This window comes from Nelumbo nucifera, chromosome 8, assembly GCF_055504915.1.
Source record: "Nelumbo nucifera cultivar China Antique chromosome 8, China Antique-T2T, whole genome shotgun sequence".
Classification (NCBI taxonomy): domain Eukaryota; kingdom Viridiplantae; phylum Streptophyta; class Magnoliopsida; order Proteales; family Nelumbonaceae; genus Nelumbo; species Nelumbo nucifera.
The window spans coordinates 33,200,720-33,222,892 of NC_142656.1; the positions used below are offsets into that span (position 1 = coordinate 33,200,720).

A 22,173-nucleotide genomic window follows, 5' to 3' on the forward strand; every position below is an offset into this window, starting at 1 on the left:
ATGCCTCAACTCGTCCAAATCTTTAATCTCAAATTCAGAGTTAAGGGGGCATTTTAGATCATGAATTTCTTGTGCATCACTACTTATGACAGCAATGTCATACAAGAGTATGGCCTAATTATGTTTGAGTATAACCAAATTGAATAAGTGCAGTCTGGAATCTATCAAACCAAGCACTGGGAGCTTGCTTAAGTCCCTTTTCTCTTTTTTTCTTCTCTTTCTTTTTCTTCCCTTCCCTTTCTTTTCTTTTCCTTTCCTTTCCTTTCCTTTTTTTCTTTTTCTTATCTATCTTTTTATGTAAGATGTGCATGAGGCGTATGAGGTGTATGCCTCTAGCACACCTCATGAAAAAAGCGCATGAGGTGTACGCCTCTAGCACACCTCATGAAAAAAGCGCATGAGGCATATGCCTCTTGCACCTGAGGCGTATGCCTCAAAGGTGTTAGCGTCTCTAGCATATGCCTCAGGGCATTTTGGGAGCACCTTGCCTAGAGGTGTGCCTCTAGGTGTATGCCTCCCACGCCTTTTAAAACACTGAAAAGGAATAGTAGGAAGGGGACAACAAATTGTAAGAGGGGTGTTTCGAAATGCAGTGTGTAGTACATATCCATTTACCTTTTCTTACAACAATGGGTAGGTCAAGGTCTGGGAGTGAAGGTGTTGGTGATGGTTTTATAGGAGTTGTCCTCTCTTTAATGTTTGTAGGTGCTAGAGGCTCACCTAGAGATGGGGGAACAAGCTGTCCATGCCTTGGCCTTTGTCGTTGGTACCACCTCTAAAGAAGAGGGGATGTAGTGAACATAGGAAGACTATGAGGAGGTGCAGGAGAAGCAGGAATGGGGGATCCAAAAGAGCCAATAGGAGCCAAAGGAGTTGAAGAAGAACTAGCACAAGAGTCAACTAGAGCTAGTAAAGGTCAAGGTTTAAAATGTCAATGTTAGTGGAGATGTCAGTCATCCTAATATAAGAACCATGTTGGAAATATTGTAAAAGTTATAGACATGGTGGAAACATTTTAAAATATGCAAAATATAGATTGATATTTTATGAAATGATAAAAGAAGCACAGGCACACCTTTTTAAATTATTATCTTGACCCAAGTCATTAAACAATGCTAAGAAACTAAGGTTATAGACAAAAGAATACGTTTTGAAGTTGCTTTATAAAACTTAAGATTCAAAGCTTCATGATAAAATGATTTAAAGCAAAATGTAACTCTGGGTACTTCAGTACGTGAACGCATCAATGGTAAGGCCCCCACACATCAGAGGAAACAATGTTAAAAGGAAAAGTGGATCTTATATTACTTATATTATAAGAGTTTTCTACAATGTTTTGAAAACTAACAGGACTCACAATGTAGACTCGACAAATTGACCCCTTCAAATGTTGTAGGAAACAAAAGCTTTATTGAAGAAAAGGAAAGATGACCCAAATGATGGTGACATAACATGACACAATTTGCTGACTCTGATACTGTAGATCCAAAAGCTGATTTCTAAGGTTGTACTCAACTTTGCTCAGGCATGTCTAACAGATATATCCCATTCGCCTCATAGCCACTCCCAATCACCTTCTGAGATTTCTTGTCTTGAAAAACACAGTAAGAAGGGAAAAATGTTACATGCAATTCAGAGATTTAGTCAAATTACTAATTGAAAGAAGGTTATTAAGTTTAGGTACATGACATAGTTTTCAAGGCGCCAAGGCAAGGCTAGGCGATGGATTTTTTTAAGTAAAAACATGTATCCTAGGGTAGTTCCCTAGGTTCCATAATCATATTTCCTTAATAAAAAGTACAAAGAAAAGAAAATTCGAAAAATATAGGGGCCAAACCCCTATTTCTGTTATAGCTAAAGAATAAAAGAAAAGGTGGAAGAAGAAGAAGAAGAAGAAGAAGAAGAAGAAGAAGAAGAAGAAGAAGAAATTAGTATATAAAAACACAAAATTAGTAAAGAAAAGAAGAAAATGTGTTGACTGGACAAGAATTTATGTTCTTTCTTACTTATTGGTTCAGGTTTGAAATCTTTGAGGGTTCAATACAGAATTTAGCAATGTTTGTGTTGATTAAACCCTAACAAATAAGAAAATAACAAAAAGAAATTAGTATATAAACACACAAAATGAATATTTTAGTTAAAAATGTCTATTTTATAATTATAACCTCAAAAAATTAAGAATACAAAAGTTCGTTATAACACGCTATAGAAAACTGCTTGGCGAGACTCCAAGGGTGCCTTGTCGCCTTGACAACTATGGTACATGAAAAACATAGGTCAAACTATCAAAGTAAGGGAGTTTGTGGTTCGATGTCTCCCTTGCCTAAGATGGGGGAAAGAGAGCCATCAACAAGGTATATTCTGTCACAACCATATAAAATTTGGTAAATAGAGAATAAAGTGGAAACACTGGTCATATGGTCAGAAGCACTAGAATCTATTATCCAAGGGATCCTACAATTACCTGTGCTAAAACATGATTTGTAGGAGTACGAATACCTAAGTGAGCACAGGCAAAGCTGAAGTTGTTATTGGGTGGAGTAGAAGCTGAAGAAGTAGATTGAATATGACTGATGATGCAACCATACTTCTCATATTTAGCTTTGATGGCTACAAGCTGTTCCCCTACAAACTTCTCATTACATTGCCCCTTCTCACCATCAAAGAAGGTGACAAAATTAGCCTTGCCTCCTTTCCCATTCCCACACTTTCTGTCATTATTATTATTCTTGAATCTGGGAGGTAGGATCTCTAGATGCAACTTCCAACAAGTGTCTTTTGTGTTCTTCGACTTTTGCAGTATTCACACACAACCTCCTCTCTCTCAATAATCGTCTTCAGCTTCGTCCCAACATTAGCATAAGTGTTCTACTAGGACCTTCACAATCTGTTCCTGTCTCCTGCTTTCCTCACTACTGACCATAGCATAAGCTTGGGAAAGGGTCACATCATCCTTAGTTAACACATTCTATCTGATTATATCATACTCAAGATTGAGCCCATTTACAAACACAAACACCCAGATCCTCTCCACCAATTTCATATGGGTTTCAACATCTTTTGTGCATCTACATTGAACTATCTCCATCAAATCAATTTCCTGCCACATTGACTTCAATATTGAGAAATAGAAAGCTAAGGGCTTCTCCCCCTATCTCAAATTATTTACATCGTTCTTCTATTTATAGGCCCTAGCAACATTTAGCTTATATGAGTAGGTCTCTTTAACAATATCTCATACCTTCTTAGTAGTCTCCATCCACAAGTAGTTTTGGCTGATATGAGGTTGCATAGAATTCACCTACAAGCCTACAATAGTGTAATTTTCCTGCATCCACTTCTCATAGGTAGGATCATCCACCTTGGGTTTTGCCTTACACCCAGTGATATACCCCCATTGTTCTCTACTACAAACATGAACTTTTATTAATTGAGACCATGCCAAATAGTTTGTCCCATCTAACTTCACAGTAGTCAGTGTCCCACAAAGATTCTTTGTAGACCCTTGGTCACATCAGAAGTTTGTAGGAGGCATACACCTTGAGGTGTACCTCTAGGTGAGGTGCCCCCAAAACACTCTGTGGCATAGGCCAGAGGCGCTAACACCTCTGATGCGTATGCCTTAGGTGCAAGAGGCATACACCTTATATGCTTTTTTGTGCGTCATGCACACCTCATATAAAAAGACAAAAAAAAAGAAAAAAAACACATTGGCCCAGAAACTAGGTTGTGGAATGCCTCGCATGATGCCTCCACGTTTTAAAACATTGGCCCCATTGATCAAACGGAGTCAAACAAAAAAAATAAATTAAGATACCAATAGAAAAACACTAACCTGAGCTTCTTTGCAGCAAAAAACTAAGGTTTCACAGCACCCGACACCAACCTAATCTTCTACAGCTAGAGTCGATCCTCCAAATAGGTCAGCAAACTCCCTTTTAACCACCAAGCGCCAGCTTCAAAATAACTTTAAACCCTTTAGTATGCTTTCTCCAGTCAGGTAGGGTTTTTGGGAAAAATCTTCAAGAACCTGCCTTGGGCCTCAATCTAAGTGATAAATCTTCTCTAAACATCTCCCCCGACTGGGCAACATCAAATTTCAATCGATCAGCAGCTTACTTGTCCATACACACTGTGTATGGAACCAAGGGAAGAAAAGCAGAAGTGGAAACCTGCTCTGATACGAAGTAGAAAATCAATCCAACAATATCGTGAATCGTCCCTCTCTCACTCCTTTAATCAATATATATATATATATATACATATATATGCTGAAATGAAATTAAAGAAAAAATTACATGGGTGCCCCTAGTTAGGTGGCTAACCCAAAGAACTTAAGAAATAAAAAGGTTGAAGACCCATAGAGCCAGCCCACTACAGCAAAAATAAAGAGGGGAAACAACTAAATAAAACTAAGACCCATTCAGCCCAGTCTCTCTACAAGATACATTTGGGGATTTTGGACTAGCTATTGTTTTGTTGTTTGTTTGGGTTGGGTTGGGTTCCATTCTTATGGGGTCCTTTTAGGCTCTTTTCATCCTTGTATTCCACTTTTTTTATCATTAATAAGTTCACTATTTATTAATAAAAGATCTCCAAGCTTAAAAGTATTCCATTTAGTAAAAAAATATATATCTATACTAATACAAAAAGTGGGAATGGACCTTGTGTTTCTGGACTTTTATCTTGACTAAAAGACCATATTTTTGAATTTGGTCCTTATCTATTGCAATGGGAGTTCAAATCAGCCACTCACAAGACTGCCCCCCACAACATCCCACATCACATCCCCACCGTATATTGGGAATATCTCCCGATTATAATACCAATAATGATGATGCCATCATCGGGAGATGATCCTAATACATGGCGGGGATGTGCTGTGGGACATTGTGGGGGGCAGTCTTGTGGGGGGCTGATTCAGTCTCTTGCAATGGTAGAAAAGATAATTTGCACTACTTTGTCACTGATATTAACTCCCATCTCTCTCATTAAATCCTAAATCTAAGGTATTTTGGTTTCTCACCATTAAATTCCACTACTCAAATCTGTACCCAATAATTTCAATAATATTAAACCTATATTTTTTAAACTGACCTGGAAACGACACTGTTTTTCCATCTACATGGCAGGTAAGCAGTTTAATCATCCAGGTCAAATGGATCTATGCATGATGCCATAATTAAATAGTAAAAATTTAAAATAGATACAGAAAATACAGAAGGTTTGCTGAAAATAAAATTTTGGCAGACCTTTAATATTATATATGTTTTTGAAGAAGATTAAGGCTATGTTTGAATAAACTCCATGCTTTGTTCTTTTTGAAGTACTAATTTACTTTAGTATAATAAAGTAACAGCATACCGATTGACCAGATTGATAAGTCAAACAAGAAATGATACCTTGGAAGGAGCTATTGAATACCAAATCTGTGGAGCACTAAAATGACCAGAATTCAACCTTGCAATCTGATTGTTGGAAGATTTATCTGAAAAAAAACTCCAACTTCTGGAGAAGACCACCAAAGGTTCCCAGTCATTCAAGTGCCTTCTAAACAAGGGCTTCCAATCAGTTCTGCCTTTGAAGATTTAATGGTTCTCCATCATTAACCAATTTATGTTCTGAGAAACGTTGAACAGCTAAGGAAAACTATCCTTCGAGGATCTGTCATCAGACCAAGCATCAGTTGAGAATCCAACCCTATTCCCATCCCCTAAAATTATATATTCATCATATTAAACAAAAGTATGATAAATCATCATCATCATCATCATCCAAGCCTTATCCCAACTATTTGGGGTTGGCTACATGAATCATGTTTTGTCATTCCATCTTTCTAATGCTGTATCCATAAGTAATTTTTTTGATTGGCAACAATAGAAGAGATTCATTCATTAATTAGACAGAGATACAAGTGGTTGTGATAACTATCAAAGAGAAGTCAAATATAGCCTCTGCTATCCCACTCATCCTTTGCATTTTACAACATTTTACAGCATTTCCCAAAAGAACTGTTGCCTATTAACTTCCTGTTTTGCCAAACCATCAGCCATTTTCTGATCTTTGCACCCAATGGACCTCAATCTGCATATCCTTTGAAAACCATTTAAACCGCTTAATTTCATTTTTGAAACAACAAGCTGTCTCCATCCCATCTAATAGCCAACCAGTAACCACTTTAGAATTGCCTTCTACAATCAATCTTTGTTCTCCCATCTCCTTGGCCTTTTGCACCCCAATGGTTGTTACCTTCATCTCTGTCCTTACTGAATCCCCTTCACCTATTGGACTTAAATGCATTGCAAGAATACTACCATTCTCATCCCTATTTACTCCCCCAACACCAGATGACCTGGGTTGCCCACACTGCTCCCATCAAAATTTAACTTCCACCAACTTCTACCTGGTGCTGTCTACTCTAACAATTTTTGTTTTTTGGAAGAAGTTGCAACCGCCCCCCAATTGTTGAGTATGTCATCAAGTGTGAAATCTGAAAACAATTCCAATGTGCTACACTTATAGTAATGTTTTCTATCAGCACTTCTATACTCCTTTCTTTTTCTTCAAAAATTCTTGCATTCCTTTCCTCCCATAGAGTCCATATCACTGCAGCCCTTGTTCTCTTCCACATTTACTGTCCCCTTTTCTTTGTGCACCTCATCAAGGAAGCATAAAAAAATCCACCCAAGGTAGTAGGAGGAGTCCACTTACATCCAAAAAGAGCAGTAAACCAATTCCAAATACAACATGCCAAAGGACATGATATAAGTAGGTGGTAGGAAGTCTCACCATTCAATTTGCACATATACACCACTTAGGGGGAGAAGGGGCTGATCGGGTCTCATTTTTTGCAATATGTGACAAGTATTGATGCTTCCATGGAAGACTTCCCAAAAAAAGGTTCTGACTTTAGGTGGAATAGGGGCTCACAAACTTAATAGGAAAGGACCCAATAGGGGAATTAGTCAAGACCAATGAATTGAAGAATGATGCACAAGGAAAACTTCCTTCAGGATTTGGAGCCCAAAGACATTTGTCCCCCTTAGAATTTTCAAGAACCACTCCATCTAACAATTTCAGAAGGCAAGAAACGGAGTGGATTTCAGATTTTCTTTGTTTTCTCTTGAAGCCCAAACTCTAGTCAAGTCCAAGCGGTAAGGAAGAAGGGATGACAAAGTCATATATGGGTTTACCTTTAAGGCTAGAGATGGTAAAGACAGAGGGAAACAAACCTTTCAAAGGAGACTCCCCAATCCGCAAATCTTCCCAAGGAGAAGCAAGGGTAGCTCTATGCCATAAGCCATTATCTGACATCCATTATGTGAGAGCCCATGAATACTAGTCACAACCTTATGCCACAACTTATCAATCTCAAACGAAAACCTCCACAACCATTTCCCATGGAGAGCTCACTTCTTCATGCTAATGTTCCCTATTCCCAGGCCTTCATCCTATTTTCTTCTAGCCACTATCTCCCACCTAACCAAATTGTTCTTCTTCCCCTCTCTTGGTTCTCAAAGGAAGTTTCTCATCAATTTCTTTATTCTTTTCACAACCGCTTGAAGCATCTTGAACATAGAGAGAGAGAGTATAGAGGCAGATTATCCATGGTGGACTATCAAAGTTAACCTATCCCTAAGAGATATAGTTTCTTTTAATATCTTTTCCACTTTCTCATCTATTGAGTTGTAGAAGCTAACAAATTTAGGGTTTGCACCCAAGGGGAGCCCTAAGTAATTCACTGGCCACTCACTACATATGCACCCCAAGGCTGCTGCCCAAGACTCTAATTCATTTCCCCCTATGTTTAAACTTTCTATCATGCTTTTAGTCCCATTTAACTTTACCACAAGCTTTAAAACCAGAATCATATCATCTGTAAATTGCAAATGTGTCACTACAGCTCTATCCCTTCATACTCTCTACCCTCTATCCAAATGCATTCTTTCCACCCTTCAGATGAGTCTGCTTAATACATTAGGTTAGGATCCCCTATGTAGTGACCCGAGGTAGAAGGTGGCCCGATCATCACTAAGTCACCTATGTTCAAACCAGTTTTTAAATCGCTGTTGATCCAAACAGTCGAACTGTTTAAATTGTTTGAACCAGACAGTTAAACTCATATTTTTGGTAAAAACTGTTGGTTTGGTTGAAGACCAATTGGCCCAAGTGGTTGCAACATTGACCTGTTTGACCCATGGGGCACCCTAACCTGAATATTTAGGGTTAGGGTCTAGCCTTTGTTGACCAAACCCGAAAGCTGACCTGACCTAAAATGACTCGAAAATGCTTTGATCTGATCCAACCTGACCTGACCCGATTGCTAGGTGTACATCTGCTACAAGAGTGAAAAGAAAGGAGGATCGTGGATCTCCTTGTCTCAAGCTTCTAATGGCCCCAAAAGAATTCTTCACAACTCCATTAACAATCATTGGTAATGACAGGTCTATAATAATCTCTAATCCACTTGCACCATATCTCCCCAAAACCACAATTTCTCAAAATTTCAATTAAAAATGCCTAGTCTACAAGATCCCACACCTTTTCCATCCACATCCATTATTAAATTGTTAGCACTTAAATCATTTCTTACTACTTTGACCCATGTCCTCGTCTACCCTTACCCCTTCTAGCCCTTTCAACTTGCAACAAATCACCTCTTCTTATGTGTGTTGTCAAAGGTCTTCTATGCAGGTGACCAGATCATCTTAGTCTACTTCCTCTCATTTTATCACCTATTGGAGGTGGGAGCTACTCCTAGGTTCCTTAGAATGATTTCATTTCTAACCTTTTCCTTTCTATTTTTTCTACTCATCCATCTTAGCATATGCATTTCTGCCACACTTGTTTTTTCTTTGACATGTTTCTTGACTGCCCAACACTGCTCCACACAACATAGTCAGCCTTACAACTGTTTTATAAAGTTCTCCTTTTAATATAAGGTTTTATTCTTCTATTTATCATATTAAACAAAAATTAAGTATGACAAATAAGAAATATATTTTATAAATGATGGAAATGAATGCAATATTTAAAATTTACTATGAAATGAAACCATTTCCCCATCCAGGCGGTGGGTCAACAGTTCAACCATCTAGGTCAAATGGGTCAACCCATGATTTCATAGTTAAATAGTAAAAATAAAAACATAGAAAATATAAAAATACAGAAACTTGTGCAAATCATGGGTTGACCCAAGTTTCTGTATTTTTATATTTTATATGTTTTTATTTTTACTATTTAACTATGAAATCATGGGTTGACCCATTTGACCTAGATGGTTGAACTGTTGACCCACCGCCTGGATGGGGAAATGGGTCAACAGTTCAACCATCTAGGTCAAATGGGTCAACCCATGATTTCATAGTTAAATAGTAAAAATAAAAACATAGAAAATATAAAAATACAGAAACTTTTGCAATTTATGCACATCTCTAAATTGAATAAAAAATTGAAAAAAGACAATATAGAAATTTTCATGAATTTTGTAGAAGATTTGAACTTGTTATTATTGAAATTATATATTATGGAGATATATAATTTCCATAATATCATATGTTCATCATATTAAGCAAAAATGTGTGAAAATGTGAATTATTATTAATTATGAAAATGTTTAAAAATACAAAAAAAAATGATGATTAGCAAATAGGTTAACAATTCAATTAGTTAGGTCATCTAGTTGTTGACCAAGCCAAATGGTTTTTTGCAATAAAGTGATTTGGGTTGAGATAGACTCAGAAGTTTGTTTGGATGATACGCCAATTAGTCTGACTGGATGAGTCAAATTTTAGTTGAAAACATTGATATAAACTAAGAAGACTTAATGCAAGGTCTTTAGGTAAAAAAGCAACAAATCTACCATTACAAACATGTTTTAAGAACTTGTCTTTGTTACATGGGTTTTGATAAAAATACTAAAATTATTGTTGTTGTTATCTGAAATTGCCACATGAATGCACATGTACATTTATCGGTAAAGAGAATAACTTGTAAAAAGGGTAAACACTTATCCCCCAGATCTAATTGTAATGTGTTAGATCCTTATTACCAAGTAATGAAGTTAAACAGTTCTAGAATCTGGCTTATTTCTTTTGTCTTTGAGATGAATAGGGGATTTGAGTTCATATAATAAAGACATGCATGTATCCTTAATTTTTAGATTTTTGTTTTCCTTGCTTCTTTTGCAGGTTAATTTTGAGGACACTTGCAAAGGTTTCCTTGAGGTTGCAAAGGTTTGTTTAAGTTTCCTTCATCTTAGTTTTACTACTACTGGAATTTTTTAATTATATGTTGTCTTTGTGTGCGCCAAAATAATGCTTTCTATTTTGAACCTTGTTTTCTATTTCATGGCAAAATTTTGAACCTTTTTTTCTCTTTCATCAAAATAATGCTCCAACTGTTAATTTCATTTTTATTCTTTTATCAGATTGGTTCTTGATCCCTATATTTTACTTTTTTCCTGTGAATTTAGAAGTTTTTCATTCCAGTTGTCTTCTGTGTTTCTGTTTCTAGTTGGTTTATTGCTGCTTTTAATGCATAGAAGGTAGATGGTTTATCCATTGTTCTTTTTTTGCTACTAGTTTTCATTATTCATTTGTGTGAATAAACCCTAGTTGATTCTAGGTCAAAGTAGAGAAGGAAGAAGAAAGAAAAGAGAAAGAAGAAGAGTCTTCAGCCAGACTAGAAGAGAGAATGTGAAAAAATCACTCTCCTAGCCGACCCACTTGAATTTTATTCATAAAACTTAGAGTTACAAGAAAGACAGTTTTGTCCCTCATATAAGATGGGACACATAACTTAAGCTCAGATACAATAGACCTTTCACTTTCAAGAAGATAAACCAGAATGACCAAAATACCCCTGACTCGAGCATTCTAACACTCCCCCTCAAGCTGGGAGTATATATCATATAGTCCCAGCTTGTTACAAATGTAATCTATTCTTCCCTGAGACAATCCCTTTGTGAAGAGATCTGCCCACTGATTTCCCTCGCTCACATGAGATGTAGTTATTACCCCACTTATCACTTTCTCTCTCACAAAGTGACAATCCACCTCAATATGTTTAGTTCTTTCATGGAAGACGAGATTGGATGAGATGTGAACAACAGCTTGGTTATCACAGTATAGTTTCATGGATTTGTCAATTGAGAACCCCATCTCCTGTAGTAAGTTCTTCAGCCATACTAGTTCACATGTGGTATGGGCCATAGCCCTGTACTCTGCTTCTACACTACTTCTTGCCACCACTGTTTGCTTCTTGCTCTTCCAAGTTACAAGATTGCCACCCAGGAAGGTACAATACCCTGTGGTTGACCTCCTGTCTGATATAGAGCCAGCCCAGTCAGCATCTGTGTACCCTACTAACTCAAGAGTTCCCCCCTTTTGGTATAACAAACCACGACCTGGAGCACCCTTTAGGTACCTAACAATTCTCAGAACAGCTTCCCAGTGAGGAACCCGGGGATGTTGCATAAACTGACTCACCACACTCACAGCAAATGATATATCTGGTCGGGTAATGGTCAGATAGTTCAACTTTCCCACCAACCTTCTGTATCTTCTAGGATCATCAAACTCTTCACCTGCATCCACACTTAACTTGGCATTGAGTTCCATAGGAGTCTCTGCTGGTTTAGCACCTAACAACCCAGCTTCTTCAAGTAGATCAAGAACATATTTTCTCTGACATAGGTTGATCCCCTGTTTTGACCTCGCAACCTCAATTCCTAGGAAATACTTTAGCTTCCCCAGATCTTTCGTATTGAAGTGGTCCTGTAAGAATTTTTTCAGCCTGTCAATGCCATTGCTGTCACTTCCAGTTATGACAATATCATCCACATACACGACTAGCAAGATTGTCCCATCCTTTGAGTTGTAGCTGAACACAGAATGATCAACCTGACACTGTTTCATCCCAAAGGCCTTCACCACTTCATTGAACCTGCCAAACCATGCACATGGAGATTGTTTCAGTCCATAGATTGCCTTTTTGAGCTTGCACACCTTACCAGCCTCCCCCTAAGCAACAAACCCTGGTGGTTGCTCCATATACACCTCCTCAACAAGATCACCATGTAGGAAGGCATTTTTGATGTCAAGTTGCACGAGAGGCCAATCATACATAGCAGCTAATGAGATCAACACCCGAACTGAACCAATTTTAGCCATAGGAGAGAATGTCTCCATATAGTCCACACCATATAACTGAGAATAGCCCTTGGCCACTAACCGTGCCTTCAATCGTTCCACACTGCCATTAGGAAGATGCTTCACTGTATAAACCCATTTACACCCAACAGTGTGCTTAGCAGGAGGAAGGGTGGTGAGTTCTTCTTCCATGGCTTGCCGCCACCCTGGGGAGGTAAGGGCTTCCTGTACAATCTTGGGAATGGGAACCGATTAGAGTTATGATAAAAACTTGCAATGAGAAGCAGAAAGGTGAGCAGTGGAAACATAGTCTGAAATGGGATGAGAAGTACAAGTACGTTTACCTTTCCGCAAAGCAATAGGAAGATTAAGATCTGAGGGAGAAGGATCAGTAGTAGGATCTATCGACAGGTGCTGAAGTAGAGGAGGGGCCGAAGCACTTCTGCGGGTATACACTTGAGTAATTGGCGGCCTCTCTGTAGTAACAGGCATATGATGTGCATCTGCAGTAGGAATGGGAGCTACGGGGAGAGGGTCCATAATCGGTACAGGAAGAGGAACCACATAGGGAGAAGAAGAGACCCCGGTATCTGAGAAAAATGGAATTGATTCAAAGAAGGTGACATCAAAGCACACAAGCGATTTATGAAATTTTGGGTTATAACACTTATACCCTTTCTGAGTCCTCGAGTAGCCAAGAAAAATACATTTTGTAGCTCGAGCATCTAGCTTGTCTACTCCAGGCCCCAAGTGTTGAACAAAACAAACACAGCCAAAGACTCTTGGGGTGAGAGGAAATGGAGACAAAGTGGGAAACAACACGGAGAAAGGGGATTGGCTTCCAAGGATTGACATGGGCATCCGATTTATCAAAAAACAGGATGTAAGAACAACATCACTCCAAAAATGCTTTGGTACATGCATATTGATCATCAAGGACCGTGCAGTTTCAAGAAGATGTCTATTTTTCCGTTCAGCTACACCATTTTGTTGCAGGGTGTAGGCACAAGAAGTTTGATGAATTATTCCATGATGTTCTAGGTATTGCTGAAATGGTGAAGAGATGTATTCTTTGGCATTATCTGAGCGAAGTATTTTCATATGAACACCAAATTGTGTGCATATTTCAGCATGAAATTTCTGAAAAATAGAGAACAATTCACTACGGTCTTTCATAAGATAGATCCATGTCATCCTTGAAAAGTCATCAACAAAGATTACAAAGTACTTAAACCCATTGTATGACACAACTTTAACTGGACCCCATACATCAGAATGAACTAAAGCAAAAGGACTTGAGACACGACTATCAATTCTTGGACTAAATGAGACTCGATGATGTTTTCCCAACTGACATGACTCGCAATCTAATGATGAAAGATGACTCAAAGAAGGAATTAGCAGCTTCAAAGCCTTGAGAGAGGGATGACCGAGTCTGCAGTGCCATTGGAGAGGAGTAAGAGATGACTGAAAAGCCTCTGGGGGGGCCACCACCATCAAGGTAATACAAACCACCTGCTTCATGCCCTCCACCAATCTTCTTCCCCGTCTTGAGATCCTGAAACACACAAGAAGAAGGATAGAAGGTTACAGAACAATTAAGAGAAACCACTTGCTTCATGCCCTCCACCAATCTTCTTCCCCGTCTTGAGATCCTGAAACACACAAGAAGAAGGATAGAAGGTTACAGAACAATTAAGAGAAACCACCTGCTTCATGCCCTCCACCAATCTTCTTCCCCGTCTTGAGATCCTGAAACACACAAGAAGAAGGATAGAAGGTTACAGAACAATTAAGAGACTTGGTTAATCTGCTAACAGACATAAGGTTAAATGGAAACTTAGGAACATATAAAACAGATGCTAAAGACAAGGAGGAGAAATCAACATCACCAACACCACAAATAGGAGATGTAGAGCCATTAGCAAGAGTAACTGACTGAGATGTGGAGGAGCGAGAAAGGGAAGAAAATACATCAAGAGTCCCAGACATATGGTCCGAGGCTCCGGAGTCAATGATCCAGGGTGAGGCTTTGGAAGCTAAGCAAGTCATACCTGAATGTGCAAGTGTAGTTGTGTTCTACTGAGATGTTTGAAGGAACTGCTCATATACTACCCATGGTACACTCACCATTTCCTGCCTGGAAGCACAAGAGGGTGTGGAGGGGGTTGAGGCAGTTTGCTGGCTTTCAGTAATTGTGCTACTACTCTTAGATGTAGCATGGTTAGCCCAAGTGTTGGGTGGACCACGCAAATCATAGCAGAAATTAACTGTGTGCCCCTCTAAGCCACAATGTGTACATTTTCTCTGAGCATTACTCCTTCCTCTTCCACGACCTCCCCCTGACTCTCGGCCTCCAGTCCGGCCACTAGCTTGGTTAAACATGTGTCCACCATGGTTGCTTGGAGGGCCACTGCTGCCACCACCACTTCTTCTTCCACGGCCACTCCCTTTAGTCACTACCAAACCAGATCTATCAGAGAAGGAAGAATGTTCCACTGACTCAATGGATGTCCTTTTAAGACGGGCAAAAACTTCTTCAAGTGAAGGGAGAGCTGATCCCCCCAATATCTGTGCTCTGACAAGCTCATACTCAACCTTCAAGCCCACAAGAAACCTAGTCACATCAAGCTGTTCACGTTGCTTTTGTTGGATCTGGACATCTCATGTTAGAGGGTGATACACATTTAGCTCATTACGGATGTTCCTCAAACTTGCATAATACTCCTCTAAGCTTTGACTTCCTTGCTTCAAATTGAAGTACTCTTGGTATAACTGATATACCCTAGTTGTATTGTCTTGTCCAGAGTAGAACTTTTTAGCATGATCCCAGATCTCTTTGGCTGTATCTAGGAACATGAAGTTCACACTAATCTTTGGTTCCATGCTGTTCCAAAGCCATGTCATTATCTGTGCATCATCTTGTTCCCAATCACTGAACCCTGGGGAATTAGAGGAAGGTTTCTCCTCCCTCACATGTTTTACTTTCCTCTTGGCCTTCAAGAACACCTCCATAGATTTTGCCCATGGTACATAGTTCTCACCATTCAACTTGATGGATGTCATTTGAACACTTATATAATCTGAAGAAAGCATGATGCTGGTTTTGTTGTCATTCCCATCTACGAAAGAATCCATCTCAATTATTTCACCTTCAAATATACAACACAACCTCACACTCTTTCACAAGGCTTATCTCACTTATAACACCACCAACCCTAGCTTCTTTAAATACACATTACACACCACACACTAAGGCTGAATTCACTCAGTCTTCACATCAAACACCTGGGCTGCACACTGCAGAACCATTCACCATCAACACACTAAGACTGAAATCACTCAGTCTTCACATCAAACACTTGGGCTGCACACTGCATAACTGATTGCACACAAAGTCTAGGACACAACCACCACCACCACCACCAATCACCACGACACAACCTCCACCAATCTACTGCTGTTGTGAACTTCAGCAATCGACAACTCTTCTTTCAGCATACATATGAACAGAAATGCAGAGAAACACGACTGAAATGCATATCAGTCACACCGAGCATCACCACAACCAACTTTTGAAGCAAAAAGAAAACATTCACAGTCCCTTATTTGGACAAACAACAATAGTGTTCATACCTGTCCACATTCAGCCCTCTTCGATACTGAATAGAGGGTTTAGTATACCACTTCAACGACCACCACAGCAACGACCGGAGGCATTCTCACCTCCAGGCCCACAAAACGACAGCTCCTTTTCAGCCCCTTATCGAACCTCCACTCAGGTCAGTCGAAAAAGAAGAAGATGACTGTGAAAGTTGGCGGCGAACCCAGAAAGAGAACAGCAACAAGAAAGAAATAAGGATACGACCTTACAGCTCTGATACCATGTGAATAAACCCTAGTTGATTCTAGGTCAAAGTAAGAAAGAAGAAGAAAGAAAAGAGAAAGAAGAAGAAGAGTCTTCAGCCAGACTAGAAGAGAGAATGTGAAAAAATCACTCTCCTAGCCGACCCACTTGAATTTTATTCATAAAATTTAGAGTTACAAGAAAGACAGTTTTGTCCCTCATATAAGATGGGACACATAACTTAAACTCAGATACAATAGACCTTTCACTTTCAAGAAGATAAACCAGAATGACCAAAATACCCCTGACTCGAGCATTCTAACAATTTGAAATTTCTTAATTTGCTCCTATGATGTCTTGTATAGTATGTGTATGAAAAAATTGAAATAGGCTTTATTTTTGGGAAGAGTTTTTTTTTTAAAAAAGTAACAAGAAATTTTATTAATATGTAAAAGAACCATACATCCCGGAGAATAATGTAGGATAAAGGACCTGTACAAACAGCTTGGTGCTGACAAGAGGATTGTATGCATTTAAAGATGATTTGGTACAAGTCCCTGTCAAGACTAGGCAAACCTCAGTCCATTAAAACTTTGTTTTCTCCCTGTCTAGAAGATTTGCTAGGTTGTTTGCAGATCGGGGAGTCCATTTGCGCGAGTTGTTCATTGTCGATACCAGTTGCTTGATTTCTCTTATCAAATGCCTTAGATTCCAAGGGCATTGATATTCTGATGCAAGCCATCCAATCACAACTTGGCAGTCACCTTCAATGGATAAATCAGTCCAGCCAACTTCTCTACTCAGCCTGAGAGTCTGAGACCATGGAGAAGTGCTAATGTTTCAGCTTTCAAAGAGTTCTCTTCTCCATTTAGGCATCCTTTTTCGCTAGTGCTTGCTGGGGAAGCATTTATGAAGGCATCAGGCATTAATAGGAGAATGATGCTCTTTGGCGAAGGGTGGTGGTACATGGTGTGATTTCACAGGGTGGCTCGTTTTGGCTGGGTAAGGGGTGTAGTTCACTTATGCAGTGTCTTTAGAAGGGAACCATGAAGTTCCATTTAGATTTTCTATTATCATGCTTTGTGGTGGTGTGGTGCATAATATGGAGAAGGTGAACTAACCTTTGGGAGAATACAGTTCAAGTTTGAGAAAGCAGTTCAAATCTGAGAGCAGCCACTTCATGCAAAAAAAAAGTCAAAGATTAGGTCTGTATCCAGATAGATGGGACCACCATTGGCTGATGGCCTTTTTACTGATGTAGAATTGGGCAACTGTATGTTTGTTCTCAAAGTTATTTTGATTAAAATAAGAAAATTTGTTGGCCTTTGCTTTGAAGTTGAGAGGAGGTTATTTTGTCCCCAAATGCCCTTTGCTAAACGAAGTAATAAAAGAGTGGAGTTGTCCTCAGGTGACTGGAGAAGTTTTTGTATCTTTATCTAGATTGGATGCCCAATACATCTCAGTTCGCCATCACTATCCCTTGCCAAAGAATCTTATGGTTTTAGTAGTTGATCTTCTGATTCACTGGAATGAGATATTCACACTGGATGGTAAAGATCTAACATCTGTATTTGCATGTTCAAGATGTCAAGTTCCTTCTCTCCTTGCTAAAGAATCTTACATTACTAGTAGATCTTTATCTAGATTGGATGCCCAATACATCTCACTTCAGTAACACTATCCCTTGCTAAAGAATCTTATGGTTTTAGTAGTAGATCTTATGATCCACTGGAATGAGATATTCACACTGGATGACAAAGATCTAACATCTGTATTTGCTTGTTCAAGATGCTAAGTTCCTTCTATCCTGTCCCTCATTCAGCCAATCACCATCTACTCTTATATAATCGTAGGGAAAACAGCTCTTTTAGAAGGGAGTGTGTCTATGCGCAAATAGAATCACCTTGTCCTATGGGGCCTGAATCACTTATAGTAGCTCCCCCTCTGAGTTCTGAAGATTCCATCTGCTCCTCAGGGGCCCTGATTTCTGAGTAAGCATAAATATTCAGCTTCATTACCCCTTGAGATGGGGAGACCAGAACTGATGAGGATAATCTCTAGATGGTGAAGAAGCTGTGGTAAATGATCTGCCTCTAATGACTACAAAAGTGGTAGTTACATCCACTAAAGAAAAAGAAGAAAAAAGGAAAAACTCATTTCAAATGATGTAGGATCCATGAAGTGAGTTATTATTTAGAAATAAAGCTTCATTTAATCTCTTAAATTAAATAAAAAATCTATTACATAAAAAGTCAAATGAAATAATAACCTAAATTTACAGCATAAAAAATGGGTGTCAAACAAAATTTATAAGAATACAGAAATAAAAAAATATCAGAATACTGGCCCCGTACTTAGTTTGGAGGGTCATTCTATAGTTTTATTTTATTTTATTACTTTTTCCAAATGATTCTTCCTATTAACAATTGAAAGTTGTTTCTCAAATAGCTTCCATTAGATTGAAAGTAACAAATATTTAGATGAGGGGTGTTGTTTGTCCCCATGGTGTTCTGAATCTTGAAGTTCAAATTTATGTCCTCATGTGTGTAAGTTGAACTTGATTTTGATATTGCATTTAACATGCATTTCTAATCAAATTTTGTGTTCTGAAATCTAAAGGCACCGCCTACTTTGTGTCATGAGAACTTTTCTAACCACTAGTTTGCTTGTTGATGGCAGGAAGCTGTGCGCCAAACTGTTAGTGTTATCTTTGAAGATCCAGGAGTGCAGGATTTACTGGCTAAGCTTTACCAGAAAGGTATATTCATTATACCAAGCAATGCTGCAGGTTCTTTTTGCTTTACAGAGTGGTTTTAGTTAAATAATTTTCCCCTCTTCTTTGGCCAACTTAAAAATGTTGAGGCAAACAAGCTTTGCACATTTGGTGAGGAGTTCTACCTACACCCAAACAAGGAGCAAACTATTCCCATATGGAATTTACAAGAGGGTAGGAGATTAACAAGTGCTAGCAAGATTCTCCATTAGCCTTATAGGGAACACACCAATGTGGGGACTGGGGATAAGCACCAATTGGGTCTTTTTCTTTGGAGCAAATCGCAAGTATTTATTCTTTTTGGGAACACATCGCAACAGGGAAACCTCCAATTCTAGGAGAGATAGGTTACTCCAAACCCCCTTCATAGGAAAGATTGCTCCAAGCTATTAGAGGGTTGAGTTAAGACCTTGAAGAAGGAAGCACAAGAGAAGGTTTGGATGGATCCAAGAGAACCCCTTCAAGGATATGAAGCAAAGCCAAGACACTATTTAATTCCGAATCCCTTAGATCCCTTCTAAGCTCAAATTCCAATCAAAACCAATTATTGAACTAGACGAAACAAGGAAAGTGGAAATAGTCTCATCTTTGTATCTTGAGAGGGCAAACAAAGAAGGGAATTGATATTGATCTTTCAAAGCAAGATCCCCAACCTAGACATGTTCCCAAAATCTTATCAAATTATCAAAGCATGGATCATACCTGATACATAGCAAGAAAGAAGGTAGAACAGCATGGATGGCCTTTCAAGGAGAAGCTCTTATGGCCTTAATTAGTACTAGAGTATCCCAACCATCCATTGCAATCCCATGAATGCTTACAATTATCTTTGCCCATAATTTGCCCTGCTTATCAGGTAGTCTCTAAAGCCATTTGCCTAATAAAGCCACATTTCTCTTTTGCAAATTTCCTAACCTTAGATCCCCCTATTCTTTGCTTCAACTAACTACCTCCCATCTAACTCTATGATCCCTTTTCTCCCCATCTGGATCCCATAAGAAATCCGGCATCATCTTTTCCAGTTTCTTTCCCACCCCCTCTGGCATCTTAAAGACATACATATAATACACAGACGGGTTAGTTAGGATGGACCTAATCAAAGTAATCCTGCCTCCCAAGGAAAGGTAACTTTTCTTCCACGAGGCAAGTCTTTTAGCAAACCTTTCTACAATAGGGTCCCAAAATATACTCCTCTTTGGATTGTCTCCCAAAGGTAAACCCAAATATTTTAAAGGCCATTGAGACACCACAGACCCTAAAATGCTTGCACTTTCTGCCAACTCCCTTTCCTCCAAGTTAATTCCCACTAAACAACTCTTATCAAAAATCACTTTCAGATTTGACATTTGCTCAAAGAGTTCTATTGCTAATTTCAAACTCCTAACCTACCTTCTATCTCCTCCTTCCCTGAATAAGATTGTGTCATCAACAAATGTCACTAACTCACCATTTCAAATGAATAATGTATGATTAGATTGAAAGTGAGTGAACCTAAGTTTCCATAGTTCACCTCTTAAATGATCAAATCAAGCTTAGGGTGATAATTTTCTCCATACAAGGACTTCTTGAGCCAACATACCTAACCCTTTTCAATTTTGCAATAAAAACCAAGGGGAAATACTGTATATACTTCATGCAAATCATTATTCAAGAATGCATTTTTCACATCAAACTGATAATAAATAGAAATAGTGAACAACGATGGACTATAGTACCTTGACTGAAGTCATCTTAGCAATTGTGGAGAATGTGTTTTTCATCATCTAGACCATTAGTTTGATTATGACCTTTTGTAAATAACCTTACATCTTTTATCAACCTTGTATTTCATTGAAAAAAAAAAACTATTTTACAACCTACTAATGCCTTCCTTCTAGGTAAGTTAACAATGTCTAACATCTTATTCTTTGAAAGGGCATCCATCTCTACTAGCATTGTTTCTTTTTACTCATGTTTGGCCATGGCCTCTGCCATACTCCTAGGAATATATTCAAGTGAAATGGAAAGAAAAAACCAATATGCAAGAGATAAATGATCATATGAATGAAACTTTGAGATACCGTGTGAAGTAGAGATGCTTACCCTTATGTGGAACAATAGGAATGTCAAGACCTGACATAAGAGGCTGAGACATTCTTCTTCAAAGTCAAATAGAAGTGGCTGAAGTGAGGCAGCAAGTGCACTCTTCCTTCTTTGAAGAACCTAGCATTCATTTTCCCGACTACTGCCAACATCAAGAGGAGAAGGAAAAGGAATTGAAACTAGAATTGATTCAGGAACATGAAGTGACATAGCATCAACAATTAAAGAGGCACAAGAAAAACAAGAAAACTCTCTTCACTTCTTTTCTCCCCTAAAAGAAACACAAAATTAAAAGGAAGTATTCTCAAAGAAACTAACATCCATAGAACAAATCCCATCTCTAAAACAGGGTGAAGCAAACAATCCTTTTTTTTTATGCATATCCAAGAAAAAAAATACTTAAGTACATCTTGATCAAATGTAGACCTTTTATGGACCATGAACTTGGGAAAAACATGTACAACTAAAAACTCTTAAAGGAACAAGTATCAATAGGATGCAAAAATTAAATAGAGTTTTAAATTCCAAAACTTGAGATGGTGCCTTGTTGATAAGTACCTGCATTGATTGCATCACTGAAAAGGAACATGGATATTAAATATAATGTCCCTGGACACCTTAAGGATATGAAGATTTTTTCTTTCTGCCACCCATTTTTCTATGGAGTATAAGCATTAGAACTCTAGCAAATAATGCTGTAGTCTAAAAGATAAGAAGCAAGGTGCTTGTCAAAATGCCCTTTAGCATTAGTAAATAAAATACTTTGGTTAATACACTAAACTATGTTAAAAAAATTTCATGAAGTCAATATTACCAAATTAAGAACATTATCCTAAGAATACATCAAATGTACAAAGGAGAAATAAAATAAAATCATCAACAAATAGCAACGAGTATTGTGTCAACCCATAAAAGAAATATGATATGGTTCACACACATTGGTATGCACAATATCAAATGAAAAATTACATGTTTTCTTAATTGGGCAATGAGAATATTCGCAATGCTTAGCCAATTAACAATTTGCTTACTATAGACTTGACACTGCAACAAACTCAAACAGATTAGGCCATTAGGGTACAAAGATTTAATAACAAGAATACACACAATAGTTAGTGCCCTGACCAGGAATCTCCCATATAAGTTGTTCCTTAGTCACATGTCTTAGCCAAAGCATCAGCTATTGAGTTTGTGAGTTGAAATGTCCATCTGAAGTTCTGAACAAGCAGCTCAGATTGGATGCCACTGTAATGGTTTCTGTGATGAACTCTAAAAGAATGTTAGGAAAAGATTAAGCAAAGAAGGGAACTGGTTAGAAA

General features: G+C 38.3%; 1 protein-coding gene across 2 annotated transcripts in view; it reads left to right on the forward strand.

The window, feature by feature from the left end:
• The window catches only part of SEC6, a 98,636-nt gene that overhangs the window by 69,659 nt on the left and 6,804 nt on the right, over positions 1-22,173 (forward strand). For both annotated transcript variants that reach the window (XM_010267142.2, XM_010267143.2), the window contains exons 19-20: positions 10,191-10,235; positions 18,679-18,757. In XM_010267142.2, coding sequence (XP_010265444.1) covers positions 10,191-10,235; positions 18,679-18,757 — 124 coding nt within the window. The remainder of the gene's footprint in view (positions 1-10,190; positions 10,236-18,678; positions 18,758-22,173) is intronic.